The sequence below is a fragment of the Poecile atricapillus genome, unplaced genomic scaffold, assembly GCF_030490865.1.
Source record: "Poecile atricapillus isolate bPoeAtr1 unplaced genomic scaffold, bPoeAtr1.hap1 scaffold_347, whole genome shotgun sequence".
Taxonomy (NCBI): domain Eukaryota; kingdom Metazoa; phylum Chordata; class Aves; order Passeriformes; family Paridae; genus Poecile; species Poecile atricapillus.
The window spans coordinates 4,558-19,039 of record NW_026709144.1 but is presented as its reverse complement, the minus strand read 5'-3'; the positions used below and the strand labels follow the sequence as shown (position 1 = coordinate 19,039).

The following is a 14,482-nucleotide window of genomic DNA, read 5'->3' as shown; positions in this document are numbered from 1 at the left end:
CTGAACCCCCCCAAATGTCACCTGAACACCCCAAATGTCACCTGAACCCCCCCAAATGTCACCTGAACCCCTCCAGTGTCACCTGAACACCCCAAATGTCACCTGAACACCCCAAATGTCACCTGAACACCCCCAAATGTCACCTGAACCCCCCCAAATGTCACCTGAACCCCTCCAAATGTCACCTGAACCCCCCAAATGTCACCTGAACCTCCCCAAATGTCACCTGAACCCCCCAAATGTCACCTGAACCCCCCCAAATGTCACCTGAACCCCTCCAAATGTCACCTCAGCCCCTCCAGACACTGGGGGACATTTGGGGACACCTGGGGACACTGAAGGACACGAGTCCCCTTGAGCTCTCTGTCCCCAAGATGTCCCCAAGGTGTCCCCAAAGTGCCCCAAATGTGTCCCCATGTCCTGTGGGTGTCCCCAAGGTGTCCCCAAGGTGTCCCCAAGGTGTCCCCAAGGTGTCCCCCGTGTGTCCCTCACCTGCAGGGACTCCTGGAAGGAGCACACCTGGTACTGGGGGTGTGGCTGATGTCCCTGGTGTGTGTCACCTGTGTGTCACCTGTCCCTGAGCTGTGTCCCCATGTCCTGTGGGTGTGTCCCCATGTCCTCTGGGTGTCCCCAAGGTGTCCCCAAGGTGTCCCCAAGATGTCCCCAAGGTGTCCCTCACCTGCAGGGACTCCTGGAAGGAGCACACCTGGTACTGGGGGTGTGGCTGATGTCCCTGAGGTCACACCTGGTGTGTCCCCTGTGTCACCTGTGTGTCACCCATGTGTCCCCATGTCCCCAAGGTGTCCCCAAGGTGTCCCCATGTCCCTGAGGTGTCCCAAACGTGTCCCCAAGGTGTCCCCAAGGTGTCCCCAAGGTGTCCCCTGTGTGTCCCTCACCTGCAGGGACTCCTGGAAGGAGCACACCTGGCACTGGGGGTGTGGCTGATGTCCCTGAGCTGTGTCACCTGTGTCACCTGTGTGTCACCTGTGTGTCCCCATGTCCTGTGGGTGTCCCCAAGGTGTCCCCAAGGTGTCCCCAAGGTGTCCCTCACCTGCAGGGACTCCTGGAAGGAGCACACCTGGTACTGGGGGTGTGTCACCTGTCCCTGGTGTGTGTCACCTGTGTGTCCCCTGTCCCTGAGCTGTGTCCCCATGTCCTGTGGGTGTCCCCAAGGTGTCCCCATGTCCCTGAGGTGTCCCCAAGGTGTCCCCATGTCCTGTGGGTGTCCCCAAGGTGTCCCCCGGGTGTCCCTCACCTGCAGGGACTCCTGGAAGGAGGATGCCTGGTACTGGGGGTGTGGCTGATGTCCCTGAGGTCACACCTGGTGTGTCCCCTGTGTCACCTGGGTGTCCCCAAGGTGTCCCCATGTCCTGTGGGTGTCCCAAACGTGTCCCCAAGGTGTCCCCAAGGTGTCCCCAGGGTGTCCCTCACCTGCAGGGACTCCTGGAAGGAGCACACCTGGTACTGGGGGTGTGTCACCTGTCCCTGGTGTGTGTCACCTGTGTGTCCCCTGTCCCTGAGCTGTGTCCCCATGTCCTGTGGGTGTCCTCAAGGTGTCCCCAAGGTATCCCCAAGGTGTCCCCAAGGTGTCCCCATGGTGTCCCTCACCTGCAGGGACTCCTGGAAGGAGCACACCTGGCACTGGCTGTACCTGGCGATGGTTGTGTGGGAGCGGCTGCTCTCGCAGGGCCACACCTGGTGTGTCCCCTGTGTCACCTGTGCGTCCCCAAGGTGTCCCCATGTCCCTGAGGTGTCCCCAAGGTGTCCCCCGTGTGTCCCTCACCTGCAGGGACTCCTGGAAGGACGATGCCTGGTACTGGGCGTACTTGGCGATGGTGGTGTGCGAGCGGCTGCTCTCGCAGGGCCACACCTGGCGCGTCCCCGACAGGTCCCAGTTCTGGTCCGAGGGTTGCTGCACCTGCGTGCGAACCTCCACGGCGTGTTCCCCGCTGGCCTCCACCAGGGTCTTGGTGCTGAACAGCCCCAGGTCTGCGGAAATTGGGGGGTTTGGGGTCAGTTTGGGGGTGTTTTGGGGGGTTTGGGGTCAGTTTGGGGGGGTTTGGGGTCAGTTTGGGGGGTCCCGAGGGGTGTGGTGGGGATGGGGACACACAGGAATGGGGACAGGTGACAAGGACAGGGAGCCTCCAGCAGGGTCTTGGTGCTGAACAGCCCCAGGTCTGCGGAAATTGGGGTTTGGGGTCAGTTTGGGGGGGTTTGGGGGTCAGTTTGGGGGGTTTGGGGTCATTTTGGGGTGTTTGGGGTCAGTTTGGGGGGTTTGGGGTCAGTTTGGGGGGGTTTGGGGGTCAGTTTGGGGGGTTTGGGGTCAGTTTGGGGTCACTTTGGGGGTGTTTTGGGGGGTTTGGGGTCAGTTTGGGGTCACTTTGGGGGTGTTTTGGGGGTCTGGGGTCAGTTTGGGGTGTTTTTGGGGTGTAGTGGTGACAGGGATGGGGACAGGTGACAGGGACAGGGGGTCTCCAGCAGGGTCTTGGTGCTGAACAGCCCCAGGTCTGGGGAAATTGGGGGGTTTGGGGTCAGTTTGGGGGGGTTTTGGGGGGTTTGGGGTCAGTCTGGGGGTGTTTTGGGGGGATTTGGGGTCATTTTGGGGGGTCCTGAGGGGTCTGGTGGGGATGGGGACACAGGGACAGGGAGTCTCCAGCAGGGTCTTGGTGCTGAACAGCCCCAGGTCTGGGGAAAACGGGGGGTTTGGGGTCAGTTTGGGGGGGTTTTGGGGGGTTTGGGGTCAGTTTGGGGGTGTTTTGGGTCAGTTTTGGGTCAGTTTGGGGGGTCCCGAGGGGTGTGGTGGGGATGGGGACACACAGGAATGGGGACAGGTGACAAGGACAGGGAGTCTCCAGCAGGGTCTTGGTGCTGAACAGCCCCAGGTCTGCGGAAATTGGGGGGTTTGGGGTCAGTTTGGGGGTATTTTGGGGTGTTTTGGGGGGTCTGGGGTCAGTTTGGGGTGTTTTTGGGGTGTAGTGGTGACAGGAATGGGGACAGGTGACAAGGACAAGGAGCCTCCAGCAGGATCTTGGTGCTGAACAGCCCCAGGTCTGGGGAAATCGGGGTGTTGGGGTCAGTTTGGGGGTGTTTTGGGGGGTCTGGGGTCAGTTTGGGGGTGTTTTGGGGTCACTTTGGGGGGTTTTGGGGGGTTTGGGGTCATTTTGGGGGGTCCTGAGGGGTGTGGTGGTGACAGGGACACAGGGACAGGGGGTCTCCAGCAGGGTCTTGGTGCTGAACAGCCCCAGGTCTGGGGAAATTGGGGGGTTTGGGGTCAGTTTGGGGGGGTTTTGGGGGGTTTGGGGTCAGTCTGGGGGTGTTTTGGGGTGTTTTGGGGGGATTTGGGGTCATTTTGGGGGGTCCTGAGGGGTCTGGTGGGGATGGGGACACAGGGACAGGGGGTCTCCACCAGGGTCTTGGTGCTGAACAGCCCCAGATCTGGGGAAATTGGGGTGTTGGGGTCAGTTTGGGAGGGTTTTGGGTCAGTTTGGGTGTTTGGGGTCAGTCTGGGGGTGTTTTTGGGATGTAGTGGTGACAGGGATGGGGACAGGTGACAGGGACAGGGGGTCTCCACCAGGGTCTTGGTGCTGAACAGCCCCAGGTCTGGGGAAATCGGGAGGTTTGGGGTCAGTTTGGGGGGGTTTGGGGTCAGTTTGGGGGATTTGGGGTCACTTTGGGGGGTCTCAGGTGGTCCTGGGGGGTCCTGGGGGGTGTGGTGGGGACAGGACAGGTGACAAGGACAAGGAGTCTCCAGCAGGGTCTTGGTGCTGAACAGCCCCAGGTCTGGGGAAATCGGGGTGTTGGGGTCACTTTGGGGGGTTTGGGGTCAGTCTGGGGGGGTTTGGGGTCAGTCTGGGGGGGTTTGGGGTCACTTTGGGGGTGTTTTGGGGTCACTTTGGGGGGTTTGGGGTCAGTTTGGGGGGGTTGGGGTCAGTTTGGGGGGGTTTGGGGTCACTTTGGGGGGTTTGGGGTCACTTTGGGGGGGTTTTGGGGTCAGTTTGGGGGGGTTTGGGGTCAGTTTGGGGTGTTGGGGTCACTTTGGGGTCACTTTTGGGGTGTTGGGGTCACTTTGGGGGTGTTTTGGGGGTATTTTGGGGTCACTTTGGGGGGGTTTTGAGGTCACTTTTGGGGTGTTTAGGGGTAACTTTGGGGTTTTGGGGTCACTTTTGGGATTTTGGGGTCACTTTTGGAGTGTTTAGGGGTCACTTTGGGGGTGTTTTGGGGGTTTTGGGGTCACTTTGGGGGGGTTTTGAGGTCACTTTTGGGGTTTTGGGGTCACTTTTGGAGTGTTTAGGGGTCACTTTGGGGGGGTTTTGGGGGGTTTGGGGTCACTTTGGGGGGGTTTAGGGGTCACTTTGGGGGGCTTTTGAGGTCACTTTTGGGGTGTTTAGGGGTCACTTTGGGGTGTTGGGGTCACTTTGGGGTCAGTTTTGGGGTGTTTAGGGGTCACTTTGGGGGGGTTTTGGGGGTATTTTGGGGTCACTTTTGGGGTTTTGGGGTCACTTTTGGGGGTTTTGGGGTCACTTTTGGGATTTTGGGGTCACTTTTGGGGTGTTTGGGGTCAGTTTGGGGTCACTTTTGGGGGTGTTGGGGTCACTTTTGGGATTTTGAGGTCACTTTTGGGGTGTTTAGGGGACATTTATGGGTGTTTTGGGACAGTTTCAGGGTGTTTTGGGGTGTTGCGGGGGGTTTTGGGGTTGTTTTGGGTCGGTTTTGGGGTGTTTCTGGGGTATTTTAGGGTGTTTTGGGGTGTTTCAGGGTATTTTGGGGTATTTTAGGGGTATTTTGGGGTGTTTTTGGGTGTTTTTGGGGTGTTTTTGGGTGTTTTGTGACTCACTGAGGCGCAGGGACCCCGCCAGGCCGCGGATGACGGTGATGGGGTTCTTGGGGTCGGTTTTGGGGTATTTTAGGGTGTTTTGGGGTATTTTGGGGTGTTTCAGGGTGTTTTAGGGTGTTTTGGGGTGTTTTTGGGGTGTTTTGGGGTGTTTTGTGACTCACTGAGGCGCAGGGACCCCGCCAGGCCCCGGATGACGGTGATGGGGTTCTTGGGGTCGGTTTAGGGGTATTTTGGGGTGTTTTAGGGGTATTTTAGGGTGTTTTGGGGTATTTTAGGGTGTTTTAGGGGTATTTTGGGGTGTTTTGGGTCAGTTTTTGGGTGTTTTGTGACTCACTGAGGCGCAGGGACCCCGCCAAGCCCCGGATGACGGTGATGGGGTTCTTGGGGTCGGTTTTGGGGTATTTTGGGGTGTTTCAGGGTGTTTTGGGGTATTTTGGGGTATTTCAGGGTGGTTTTGGGGTGTTTTTGGGGTGTTTTTGGGTGTTTTGTGACTCACTGAGGCGCAGGGACCCGGCCAGCCCCCGGATGACGGTGATGGGGTTCTTGGGGTCGGCTTTGGGGTATTTTGGGGTGTTTAGGGGTATTTTAGGGGTATTTTGGGGTATTTTAGGGTATTTTAGGGTGTTTTTAGGGTGTTTTTAGGGTGTTTTTGGGGTGTTTTGGGTCAGTTTTGTGACTCACTGAGGCGCAGGGACCCCGCCAGCCCCCGGATGACGGTGATGGGGTTCTTGGGGTCGGTTTTGGGGTATTTTAGGGTGTTTTTGGGGTATTTTAGGGTGTTTCAGGGGTATTTTAGGGTGTTTTAGGGGTATTTTGGGGTGTTTTTGGGGTATTTTAGGGTGTTTCAGGGTGTTTTTGGGGTGTTTTTGGGGTATTTTAGGGTGTTTCAGGGTGTTTTTGGGGTGTTTTTGGGGTATTTTAGGGTGTTTTAGGGGTATTTTGGGGTGTTCTGGGGTGTTTCAGGGTGTTTTTGGGTGTTTTAGGGGTATTTTGGGGTATTTTGGGGTGTTTCTGGGTGTTTTTCGGGTGTTTTTGGGGTGTTTTCGGGTGTTTTGTGACTCACTGAGGCGCAGGGACCCCGCCAAGCCCCGGATGACGGTGATGGGGTTCTTGGGGTCGGTTTTGGGGTATTTTTGGGTGTTTTAGGGGTGTTTTAGGGGTATTTTGGGGTGTTTTTGGGTGTTTTTGGGGTGTTTTGGGTCAGTTTTGTGACTCACTGAGGCGCAGGGACCCCGCCAAGCCCCGGATGACGGTGATGGGGTTCTGGGGGTCGGTTTTGGGGTATTTTGGGGTGTTTTAGGGGTATTTTAGGGTGTTTTAGGGGTATTTTGGGGTGTTTTGGGGTGTTTTGGGGTGTTTTTGGGGTGTTTTGGGGTGTTTTGTGACTCACTGAGGCGCAGGGACCCCGCCAGGCCCCGGATGACGGTGATGGGGTTCTTGGGGTCGGTTTTGGGGTGTTTTGGGGTATTTTGGGGTATTTTAGGGTGTTTCAGGGTGTTTTTGGGGTGTTTTTGGGGTGTTTTTGGGTCAGTTTTGTGACTCACTGAGGCGCAGGGACCCCGCCAGGCCCCGGATGACGGTGATGGGGTTCTTGGGGTCGGTTTTGGGGTATTTTGGGGTATTTTGGGGTATTTTGGGGTGTTTTTGGGGTGTTTTGGGGTGTTTCAGGGTGTTTTTGGGGTGTTTTGGGGTGTTTTGTGACTCACTGAGGCGCAGGGACCCCGCCAGGCCCCGGATGACGGTGATGGGGTTCTTGGGGTCGGTGCAGAACTGCAGCAGCACCGGCGAGAAGGCGTCGCGTTTGCTCTCCAGCTGGGCGGGGACACAACGGCGGCGGCCAATCAGAGACCGGCGCACGGCAAAGGGACCAATCAGCAGCCGGCGCGCGGAGGAAGGGCCAATCACGGCAAAGCACCAGCCCAGGAACCCAACCAGCCAATCAGAACAAAGGAACCCAGGGAACCCATCCCGGGAGCCAATCAGGATGCAGGGGATCTATCTCGGGAGCCAATCAGCAGCCAGGGGATCTATCCCGGGAGCCAATCAGGACGCAGGGGATCTATCTCAGGAGCCAATCAGCATTCAGGGGATCCATCCTGGGAGCCAATCAGAAGCCAGGGGATCTATCCCAGGAGCCAATCAGGAGGCACAGGATCAATCCCGGGAGCCAATCAGAATACAGGGGATCTATCTCAGGAGCCAATCAGCAGCCAGGGGACCCATCCCGGGAGCCAATCAGCAGCCAGGGGACCCATCCCGGGAGCCAATCGGGACGCAGGGGATCTCTCCCAGGAGCCAATCAGGAGCCAGGGGACCCATTCCAGGAGCCAATCAGGATGCAGGGGATCTCTCCCAGGAGCCAATCAGGAGCCAGGGGACCCATTCCAGGAGCCAATCAGCAGCCAGAGGACCCATCCCGGGAGCCAATCGGGATGCAGAGATTCTATCCCGGGAGCCAATCAGCAACCAGGGGACCCATCCCGGGAGCCAATCAGGATGCAGAGATTCTATCTCAGGAGCCAATCAGCAGCCAGGGGACCCATCCCGGGAGCCAATCGGGATGCAGGGATTCTATCCCGGGAGCCAATCAGCAGCCAGGGGACCCATCCCGGGAGCCAATCGGGACGCAGGGGATCTATCCCGGGAGCCAATCGGGACACAGGGGACCCATCCTGGGAGCCAATCAGCAGCCAGAGGACCCATCCTGGGAGCCAATCGGGACACAGGGATTCTATCCCAGGAGCCAATCAGGAGGCACGGGATCAATCCCGGGAGCCAATTAGAATGCAGGGGATCTATCTCAGGAGCCAATCAGCATTCAGGGGACCCATCCCGGGAGCCAATCAGGATGCAGAGATTCTATCCCGGGAGCCAATCAGCAGCCAGGGGACCCATCCCAGGAGCCAATCAGGATGCAGGGATTCTATCCCGGGAGCCAATCAGCAGCCAGGGGACCCATCCCGGGAGCCAATCAGGATGCAGAGATTCTATCCCGGGAGCCAATCAGCAACCAGGGGACCCATCCCGGGAGCCAATCAGGATGCAGAGATTCTATCTCAGGAGCCAATCAGCAGCCAGGGGACCCATCCCGGGAGCCAATCGGGACGCAGGGATTCTATCCCAGGAGCCAATCAGGAGGCAGGAATCCTATCTCGGGAGCCAATCAGGAGGCATGGGATCTATCCCGGGAGCCAATCAGGATGCAGGGGATCTATCCCAGGAGCCAATCAGGAGCCAGGGGACCCATCCCGGGAGCCAATCAGCAGCCAGGGGACCCATCCCGGGAGCCAATCAGCAACCAGAGGACCCATCCTGGGAGCCAATCAGGATGCAGAGATTCTATCTCAGGAGCCAATCAACAGCCAGAGGACCCATCCCGGGAGCCAATCGGGACGCAGGGGATCTATCTCAGGAGCCAATCAGCATTCAGGGGATCCATCCTTGGAGCCAATCAGCAGCCAGGGGATCTATCCCGGGAGCCAATCAGCAGCCAGAGGACCCATCCCGGGAGCCAATCGGGACGCAGGGGATCTATCCCGGGAGCCAATCAGCAGCCAGGCCCCGGGGGCAGCAGCCAATGAGGACTCACGTAGATGCTGGGCGTGGGGGGGTTGAGTTTGTCCCTCGGGAGCTGCTCGCGGGCGTCGATTCGCGGCTTCACCGACTGCGCCGGGCACAGGTAGGACTCGCGGAACGGCCCCTTCAGCCGCGCCTGCCTGCGGGGGCAGCCTCGGTGGGACCCCCAAAACCGCCCCAAAATATCCAAAACTGCCCCAAAATTACCCCAAAACATCCAAAACTGCCCCAAAATCACCCCAAAACATCCAAAACCGCCCCAAAACCGCCCCCAAAACATCCAAAACTGCCCCAAAATCACCCCAAAACATCCAAAACTGCCCCAAAATCACCCCAAAACCGCCCCAAAAACACCCCAAAACCCCTCCTGAACGCCCCCAAACCCCCTGAAATCCCCTCAAATCCCCCCTCAAAGACCTCCCAAACCGCCCCAAACCCCTCCTGAACCCCCCAAACACCTCCTGAACCCCCCCAAACCCCCTCAAATCCCCCCAAACCCCTCCTGAGACCCTCCTGAGCCCCCTCAAATCCCTCCTGAACCCCTCAAACACCTCCTAAGTACCCCCAAACCCCTCCTGAGCCCCCCAAATCCCTCCTGAGCTCCCTCAAACCCCTCCTGAGCCCCCCAAAAGGAACCCCAAAGCCCCCCAAACCCCTCCTGAACCCCCCAAACCCCCTCAAATCCCCCCAAACCCCTTCTGAACCCCCCAAACCCCTCCTGAACCCCCTCAAACCCCCCCAAACCCCTCCTGAGCCCCCCAAACCCCCTCAAATGCCCTCAAACCCCTCCTGAGACCCTCCTGAGCCCCCTCAAATCCCTCCTGAGACCCTCAAACACCTCCTAAGTACCCCCAAACCCTTCCTGAGACCCCCCAAACCCCCTCAAACCCCCCCAAACCCCTCCTGAGCCCCCTCAAACCCCCTCAAACCCCCCCAAATCCCTCCTGAGCCCCCTCAAATCCCTCCTGAGACCCTCAAATCCCTCCTAAATATCCCCAAACCCCTCCTGAACCCCCCAAACCCCTCCTGAGCCCCCCCAAATCCCTCCTGAGCCCCCTCAAAATCCCCCAAACCCCTCCTGAGCCCCCCCAAACCCCTCCTGAGCCCCCTCAAACCCCCTCAAACCCCTCCTGAGCCCCCCCAAATCCCTCCTGAGCCCCCCCAAACCCCTCCTGAGCCCCCCAAACCCCTCCTGAACCCCCCAAATCCCTCCTGAGCCCCCTCAAACCTCCTCCAAACCCCCCCAAACGAACCCCAAACCCCTCCTGAACCCCCCCAAACCCCTCCTGAGACCCTCCAAACCCCTCCTGAGACCCTCAAACACCTCCTAAGTACCCCCAAACCCCTCCTGAGCCCCCCCAAATCCCTCCTGAGCCCCCTCAAACCCCCTCAAACCCCCCCAAACCCCCTGAAATCCCCTCAAATCCCCCCTCAAAGACCCCCCAAACCCCTCCTGAGACCCTCCAAACCCCTCCTGAGCTCCCTCAAATCCCTCCTGAGCCCCCTCAAACCCCCTCAAACCCCCCCAAATCTCATCAAATGCCCTCAAATCCCCCCAAACCCCTCCTGAGCCCCCCCAAACCCCCTCAAATGCCCTCAAATGCCCTCAAATCCCCCCAAACCCCTCCTGAACCCCCCCAAATCCCATCAAATGCCCTCAAATCCCCCCAAACCCCTCCTGAACCCCCTCAAACCCCCTCAAACCCCCCCAAACCCCCCCCAACCCCCTCCCCCGAGCCCCCCCCACTCACTTGCTGGCCCGCACCACCTCGGCGGCGCTGTGCCGGATCGTCAGCTGAGCCAGCGGCAACCCCCGGGGCTCCCCGACCTCCGGGGCCACCAAAGCCTCGCCCCCCGCCCCGGGGGACCCCCCGAGACCGGGCAGAGCCCCGGGACCCCCGGCCCCGCCGCTCTCCACTTTGATCAGCCGGATCTTCAGCTCCTTGGGGGGACCCTCGCCCAGCGAGCGCAGCTTCAGCAGATCGGCCGAGCTCACCGACGACGACGACGACGACGACACCGGCGCCGCTACAGTCGGATTCTGGGGAGGGGTGACAACCCCGGCTTTGGTTTCCGAGCTCGGGGTGCTGGTGGTGGTGATGGTGGTGGGTGGGGGTCCCCCTTTCTCCTGCACCCCGGAGCTCTGCAGGTCCAGCGTGGCCAGCACGGGACGCTCCCGCCGCTGCGGCTGTTGTTGTTGCTGCGGTTGTTGTTGCGGTTGTTGTTGGTGTTGTTCTTTCCGCGGGTGTTGCCGCCGGCCCCGCCGCAGCTCGCGGTGACGCGAGGGGGGCCCGGCGGGTGCTGCCGGCGGTTGGAGGGACCCCCGATGGTGACGGTGAGCCCCGATTTTGGGGGGGGGTCCGGGGAAGGGGGGCTGGCTCTCCCGGCTTGCTCGGCCAAGGTCTCGCAAGCCCGGCTGATCTCCTCCAGAGCCTCCGAGTCGCTGCGGGCGGGGCCGGGGGGAGACCCCCAGGGTGGGGGGGTGGGGGTGGGGGTGGGGGTGGGGGTGGGGGTGGGGGGGTGAGGTAGCGATTTGGGGAGGGGGGGGGGGTGGTTGGGGGAGGGGTGTTGCAGCACCCCGGGGGTTTCTCTGCTGGAGGAGGAGGAGGAGGAGGAAGAGGAGGAGGTTTGGGGTAAAAAGGGGAGGTTTTGGGGTCGTCCCGTTTGCCGAAGGGGTAAAGCCGGGGGGGGGGGGGGGGGTCCGGGGGGGGGGGGGGGGGGGGGTCCCCGTGGGGTGGGGGAGGGGAGGCGAACTGGGGGGCTTTGGGGCGGGCCAGGAGAGGAGGGGCTGGAGGTGGGGAGGTGGGGGTGGGGGGGTGAGGGGGAGGTGGTGGGGGAGGAGGGGGAGGGGGAGGAGGGGGGAGGTGGGGGGAGGGGAGACCCCCCCCTCATCCTCCTCCTGGCGGATGGACTCGTCCAACATCCTCATGATGGTGGCCAGGGCCGTCCGGGAGGATCTTGGCGAACTCGGGGGGCTCCTCGAATTGATCGTCCAAGGGGGGAGCCCCGAAATCGAACAGCCGGGGGGGGGAGGGGTGGGGGTCAGAAGGGGGTGGGGGAGGGGGGGGGCTCGGGGGGGGGGGAGGGGCGGGGGAGCTCTTTGGAAAAGGGAGCCCCGCGGGGGTGGGGGAGGGGCTGGCGGGGGAGGGGGGGAGGGGCGGTTCCTGAGGCGTCGGGGTGGGGGGGGCCCCTCGGAGAGGGGGGTGGGGGGGTGGGGAGGGGGGTCCCCAGCCAGAAATCGCTGGGGGGGGGGGGGGGAGGGGGTTGGGGGGGGGTGGGGGAGGGGCTCCCTCCTCCTCCTCCTCCTCCTCCTCTTTCCCCGGGTAAGGGAATGGGGGGGTCTGGGGGGCGCCCCCCTCCCCCCTCCCCCCCCCCGCGCTGCTGGTGTTGGTGGGGTCCGGAAAAGACCCCGGGGACCCCCCCAAAGTGGGATCGGCCCCCCCCGGCCCCGGTTTTGAGGGGGGGGGGTCCCCCGAAAAGGATCTCGTCCAGGGGGTCCCCCCCCCCCCGGATCCTTCAGCCAGGGCAAGGGGGGGGGCGGGGGGAGGGGGAGGGGGAGGGGCTCCGGGGGGGGGGGGGGAGGGGCCGCAGCAGGTGGGGGGAGGGGCGGGGGGGGGCAGGTGGGGGGTGGGGACCCCCCCCCGGCCCCGGCGGCTCCGGGGGTTGGTAGCGGTGCTCGGGAACCTGGGGGGGGAGGGGAGAGAGACCCCCAGTGAGACCCCAAAAGGGGGGGGAGGGGAGACCCCAAAGGGGGGGGAGGGGAGACCCCAAAGGGGGGGAGGGGAGATCCCAAAAGGGGGGGGAGGGCAGACCCCAAAAGGGGGGAGGGGAGATCCCAAAAGGGGGGGAGGGGAGATCCCAAAAGGGGGGAGGGGAGACCCCAGTGAGACCCCAAAAGGGGGGGGAGGAGAGACCCCAAAAGGGGGGAGGGGAGACCCCAAAAGGGGGGGAGGGGAGACCCCAAAAGGGGGAGGGGAGAGACCCCAAAAGGGGGGGGGGAGGGGAGATCCCAAAAGGGGGGGGAGGGGGAGACCCCAAAAGGGGGGGAGGGGAGACCCCCAAAAGGGGGGGGAGGGGAGACCCCAAAATGGGGAAGGGGAGACCCCAGTGAGACCCCAAAAGGGGGGGGAGGGGAGATACCCCAAAAGGGGGGAGGGGAGACCCCCAGTGAGACCCCAAAGAGGGGGGAGGGGAGACCCCAAAAAGGGGGAGGGGGAGACCCCAAAAGGGGGGGGAGGGGGAGACCCCAAAGAGACCCCAAAAGGGGGGGGAGGGGAGATCCCAAAAGGGGGGGGAGGGGAGACCCCAAAATGGGGGGAGGGGAGATCCCAAAAGGGGGGGGGAGGGGAGACCCCAAAAGGGGGGAGGGGAGACCCCAGTGAGACCCCAAAAGGGGGGGAGGGGAGGACCCCAAAAGGGGGGGGGGAGGGGGAAATGAAGGGCCCCTCCCCCACCCCGAATCGCTGAACCCCCCCCCCCCCCTTTGTGCTTCCTCTCTGTGCCCATCCCCCAATCCCAGTGTCACCAGTGTCACCAGTGTCCCCAATCCCCAATCCCAGTGTCCCCAGTGTCACCAATCCCAGTGTCCCCAGTGTCCCCAGTGTCACCAATCCCCAATCCCGGTGTCCCCAATCCCAGAGTCCCCAGTGTCCCCAGTGTCCCCAATCCCCAGTCCCAGTGTCCCCAGTCCCAATCCCAGTCCCAATCCCAGTGTCACCAGTGTCACCAGTGTCCCCAATCCCGGTGTCACCAATCCCAGTGTCACCAGTGTCCCCAGTGTCCCCAATCCCCAGTCCCAGTGTCCCCAGTGTCCCCAATCCCAGTGTCACCAATCCCAGTGTCACCAGTGTCCCCAATCCCAGTGTCACCAGTCCCAATCCCAGTGTCACCAGTGTCCCCAGTGTCCCAATCCCCAGTCCCAGTGTCCCCAGTGTCACCAATCCCAGTGTCCCCAATCCCAGTGTCACCAGTGTCCCCAATCCCAGTGTCACCAGTGTCCCCAGTCCTGGTGTCCCCAGTCCCAGTCCCAGTGTCCCCAGTCCCAATCCCAGTGTCCCCAGTGTCCCCAGTGTCCCCAGTCCCAGAGTCCCCCAGTGTCCCCAGTGTCCCCAGTCCCAATCCAGTCCCAATCCCAGTGTCACCAGTGTCCCCAATCCCAGTGTCCCCAGTCCCAATCCCAGTCCCCAATCCCAGTCCCAGTGTCCCCAGTGTCCCCAATCCCCCCAATGTCCCCGGCTGTAGTTCCGGCTGTAGTTCCGGCTGTCACTCACGCCACCTCGGGGGGTTCTGCTGTATCCCCATCCCCCAATGTCCCCATTGTCCCCAATGTCCCCAATCCCCCCAATGTCCCCAAATGTCCCCAATGTCCCCAATGTCCCCAAATGTCCCCAATGTCCCCAATCCCCCCCGCTGTCCCCGACTGTAGTTCCGGCTGTAGTTCCGGCTGTCACTCACGCCGCCTCGGGGGGTTCTGCTGTATCCCCCATCCCCCCATCCCCCAATGTCCCCAATGTCCCCAATGTCCCCAATGTCCCCAATGTCCCCAATGTCCCCCCAATGTCCCCAATGTCCCCAATGTCCCCAATGTCCCCAATTGTTCCGACTGTTGTCCGGCTGTCACTCACGCCGCCTCGGGGGGTTCTGCTGCTGGTGTTGGGGGGGCCGGGGGGGTGCCCGGGGGGGGGCACAAGGCACGCAGGCGGCTGCTGGTGAGCGGCTGGGGGGGGGGAGGGGCGCGAGCCCGGCCCCGCCCCCCCCTAAGGTCACTTGGGAGGGGGACGGGGGGGGGGAGGGGCGGGGGGGCGGCGGGAACGGGGGGGCCACCAGCCGCTGATCCTGGGGGAGGGGACAGGGACAGGGTTAGGGGGGGACATTGGGGACATTGGGGACATTGGGGGGATTGGGGACATTGGGGACATTGGGGACATTGGGGACATTGGGGACATTGGGGACATTGGGGACATTGGGGACATTGGGGGATTGGGGACATTGGGGGATTGGGGACATTGGGGGGGTTGGGGACATTGGGGACATTGGGGGGATTGGGGACATTGGGGACATTGGGGGGATTGG

At 61.9% G+C, this 14,482-nt stretch overlaps 1 protein-coding gene across 1 annotated transcript in view; it reads right to left on the bottom strand.

The window, feature by feature from the left end:
• Positions 1 to 14,126, bottom strand: part of LOC131574483 (lysine-specific demethylase 6B-like) — a gene marked incomplete at its 5' end in the record, with an annotated part of 29,348 nt that extends 15,222 nt beyond the window's left edge. The window contains 6 exons of the mRNA XM_058828953.1: positions 1,784 to 1,989; positions 6,541 to 6,646; positions 8,424 to 8,550; positions 10,162 to 10,853; positions 11,292 to 11,388; positions 14,035 to 14,126. Of these exons, the coding sequence (XP_058684936.1) occupies positions 1,784 to 1,989; positions 6,541 to 6,646; positions 8,424 to 8,550; positions 10,162 to 10,853; positions 11,292 to 11,388; positions 14,035 to 14,126 (1,320 nt within the window). The remainder of the gene's footprint in view (positions 1 to 1,783; positions 1,990 to 6,540; positions 6,647 to 8,423; positions 8,551 to 10,161; positions 10,854 to 11,291; positions 11,389 to 14,034) is intronic.
• Positions 14,127 to 14,482: the final 356 nt, after the last annotated feature.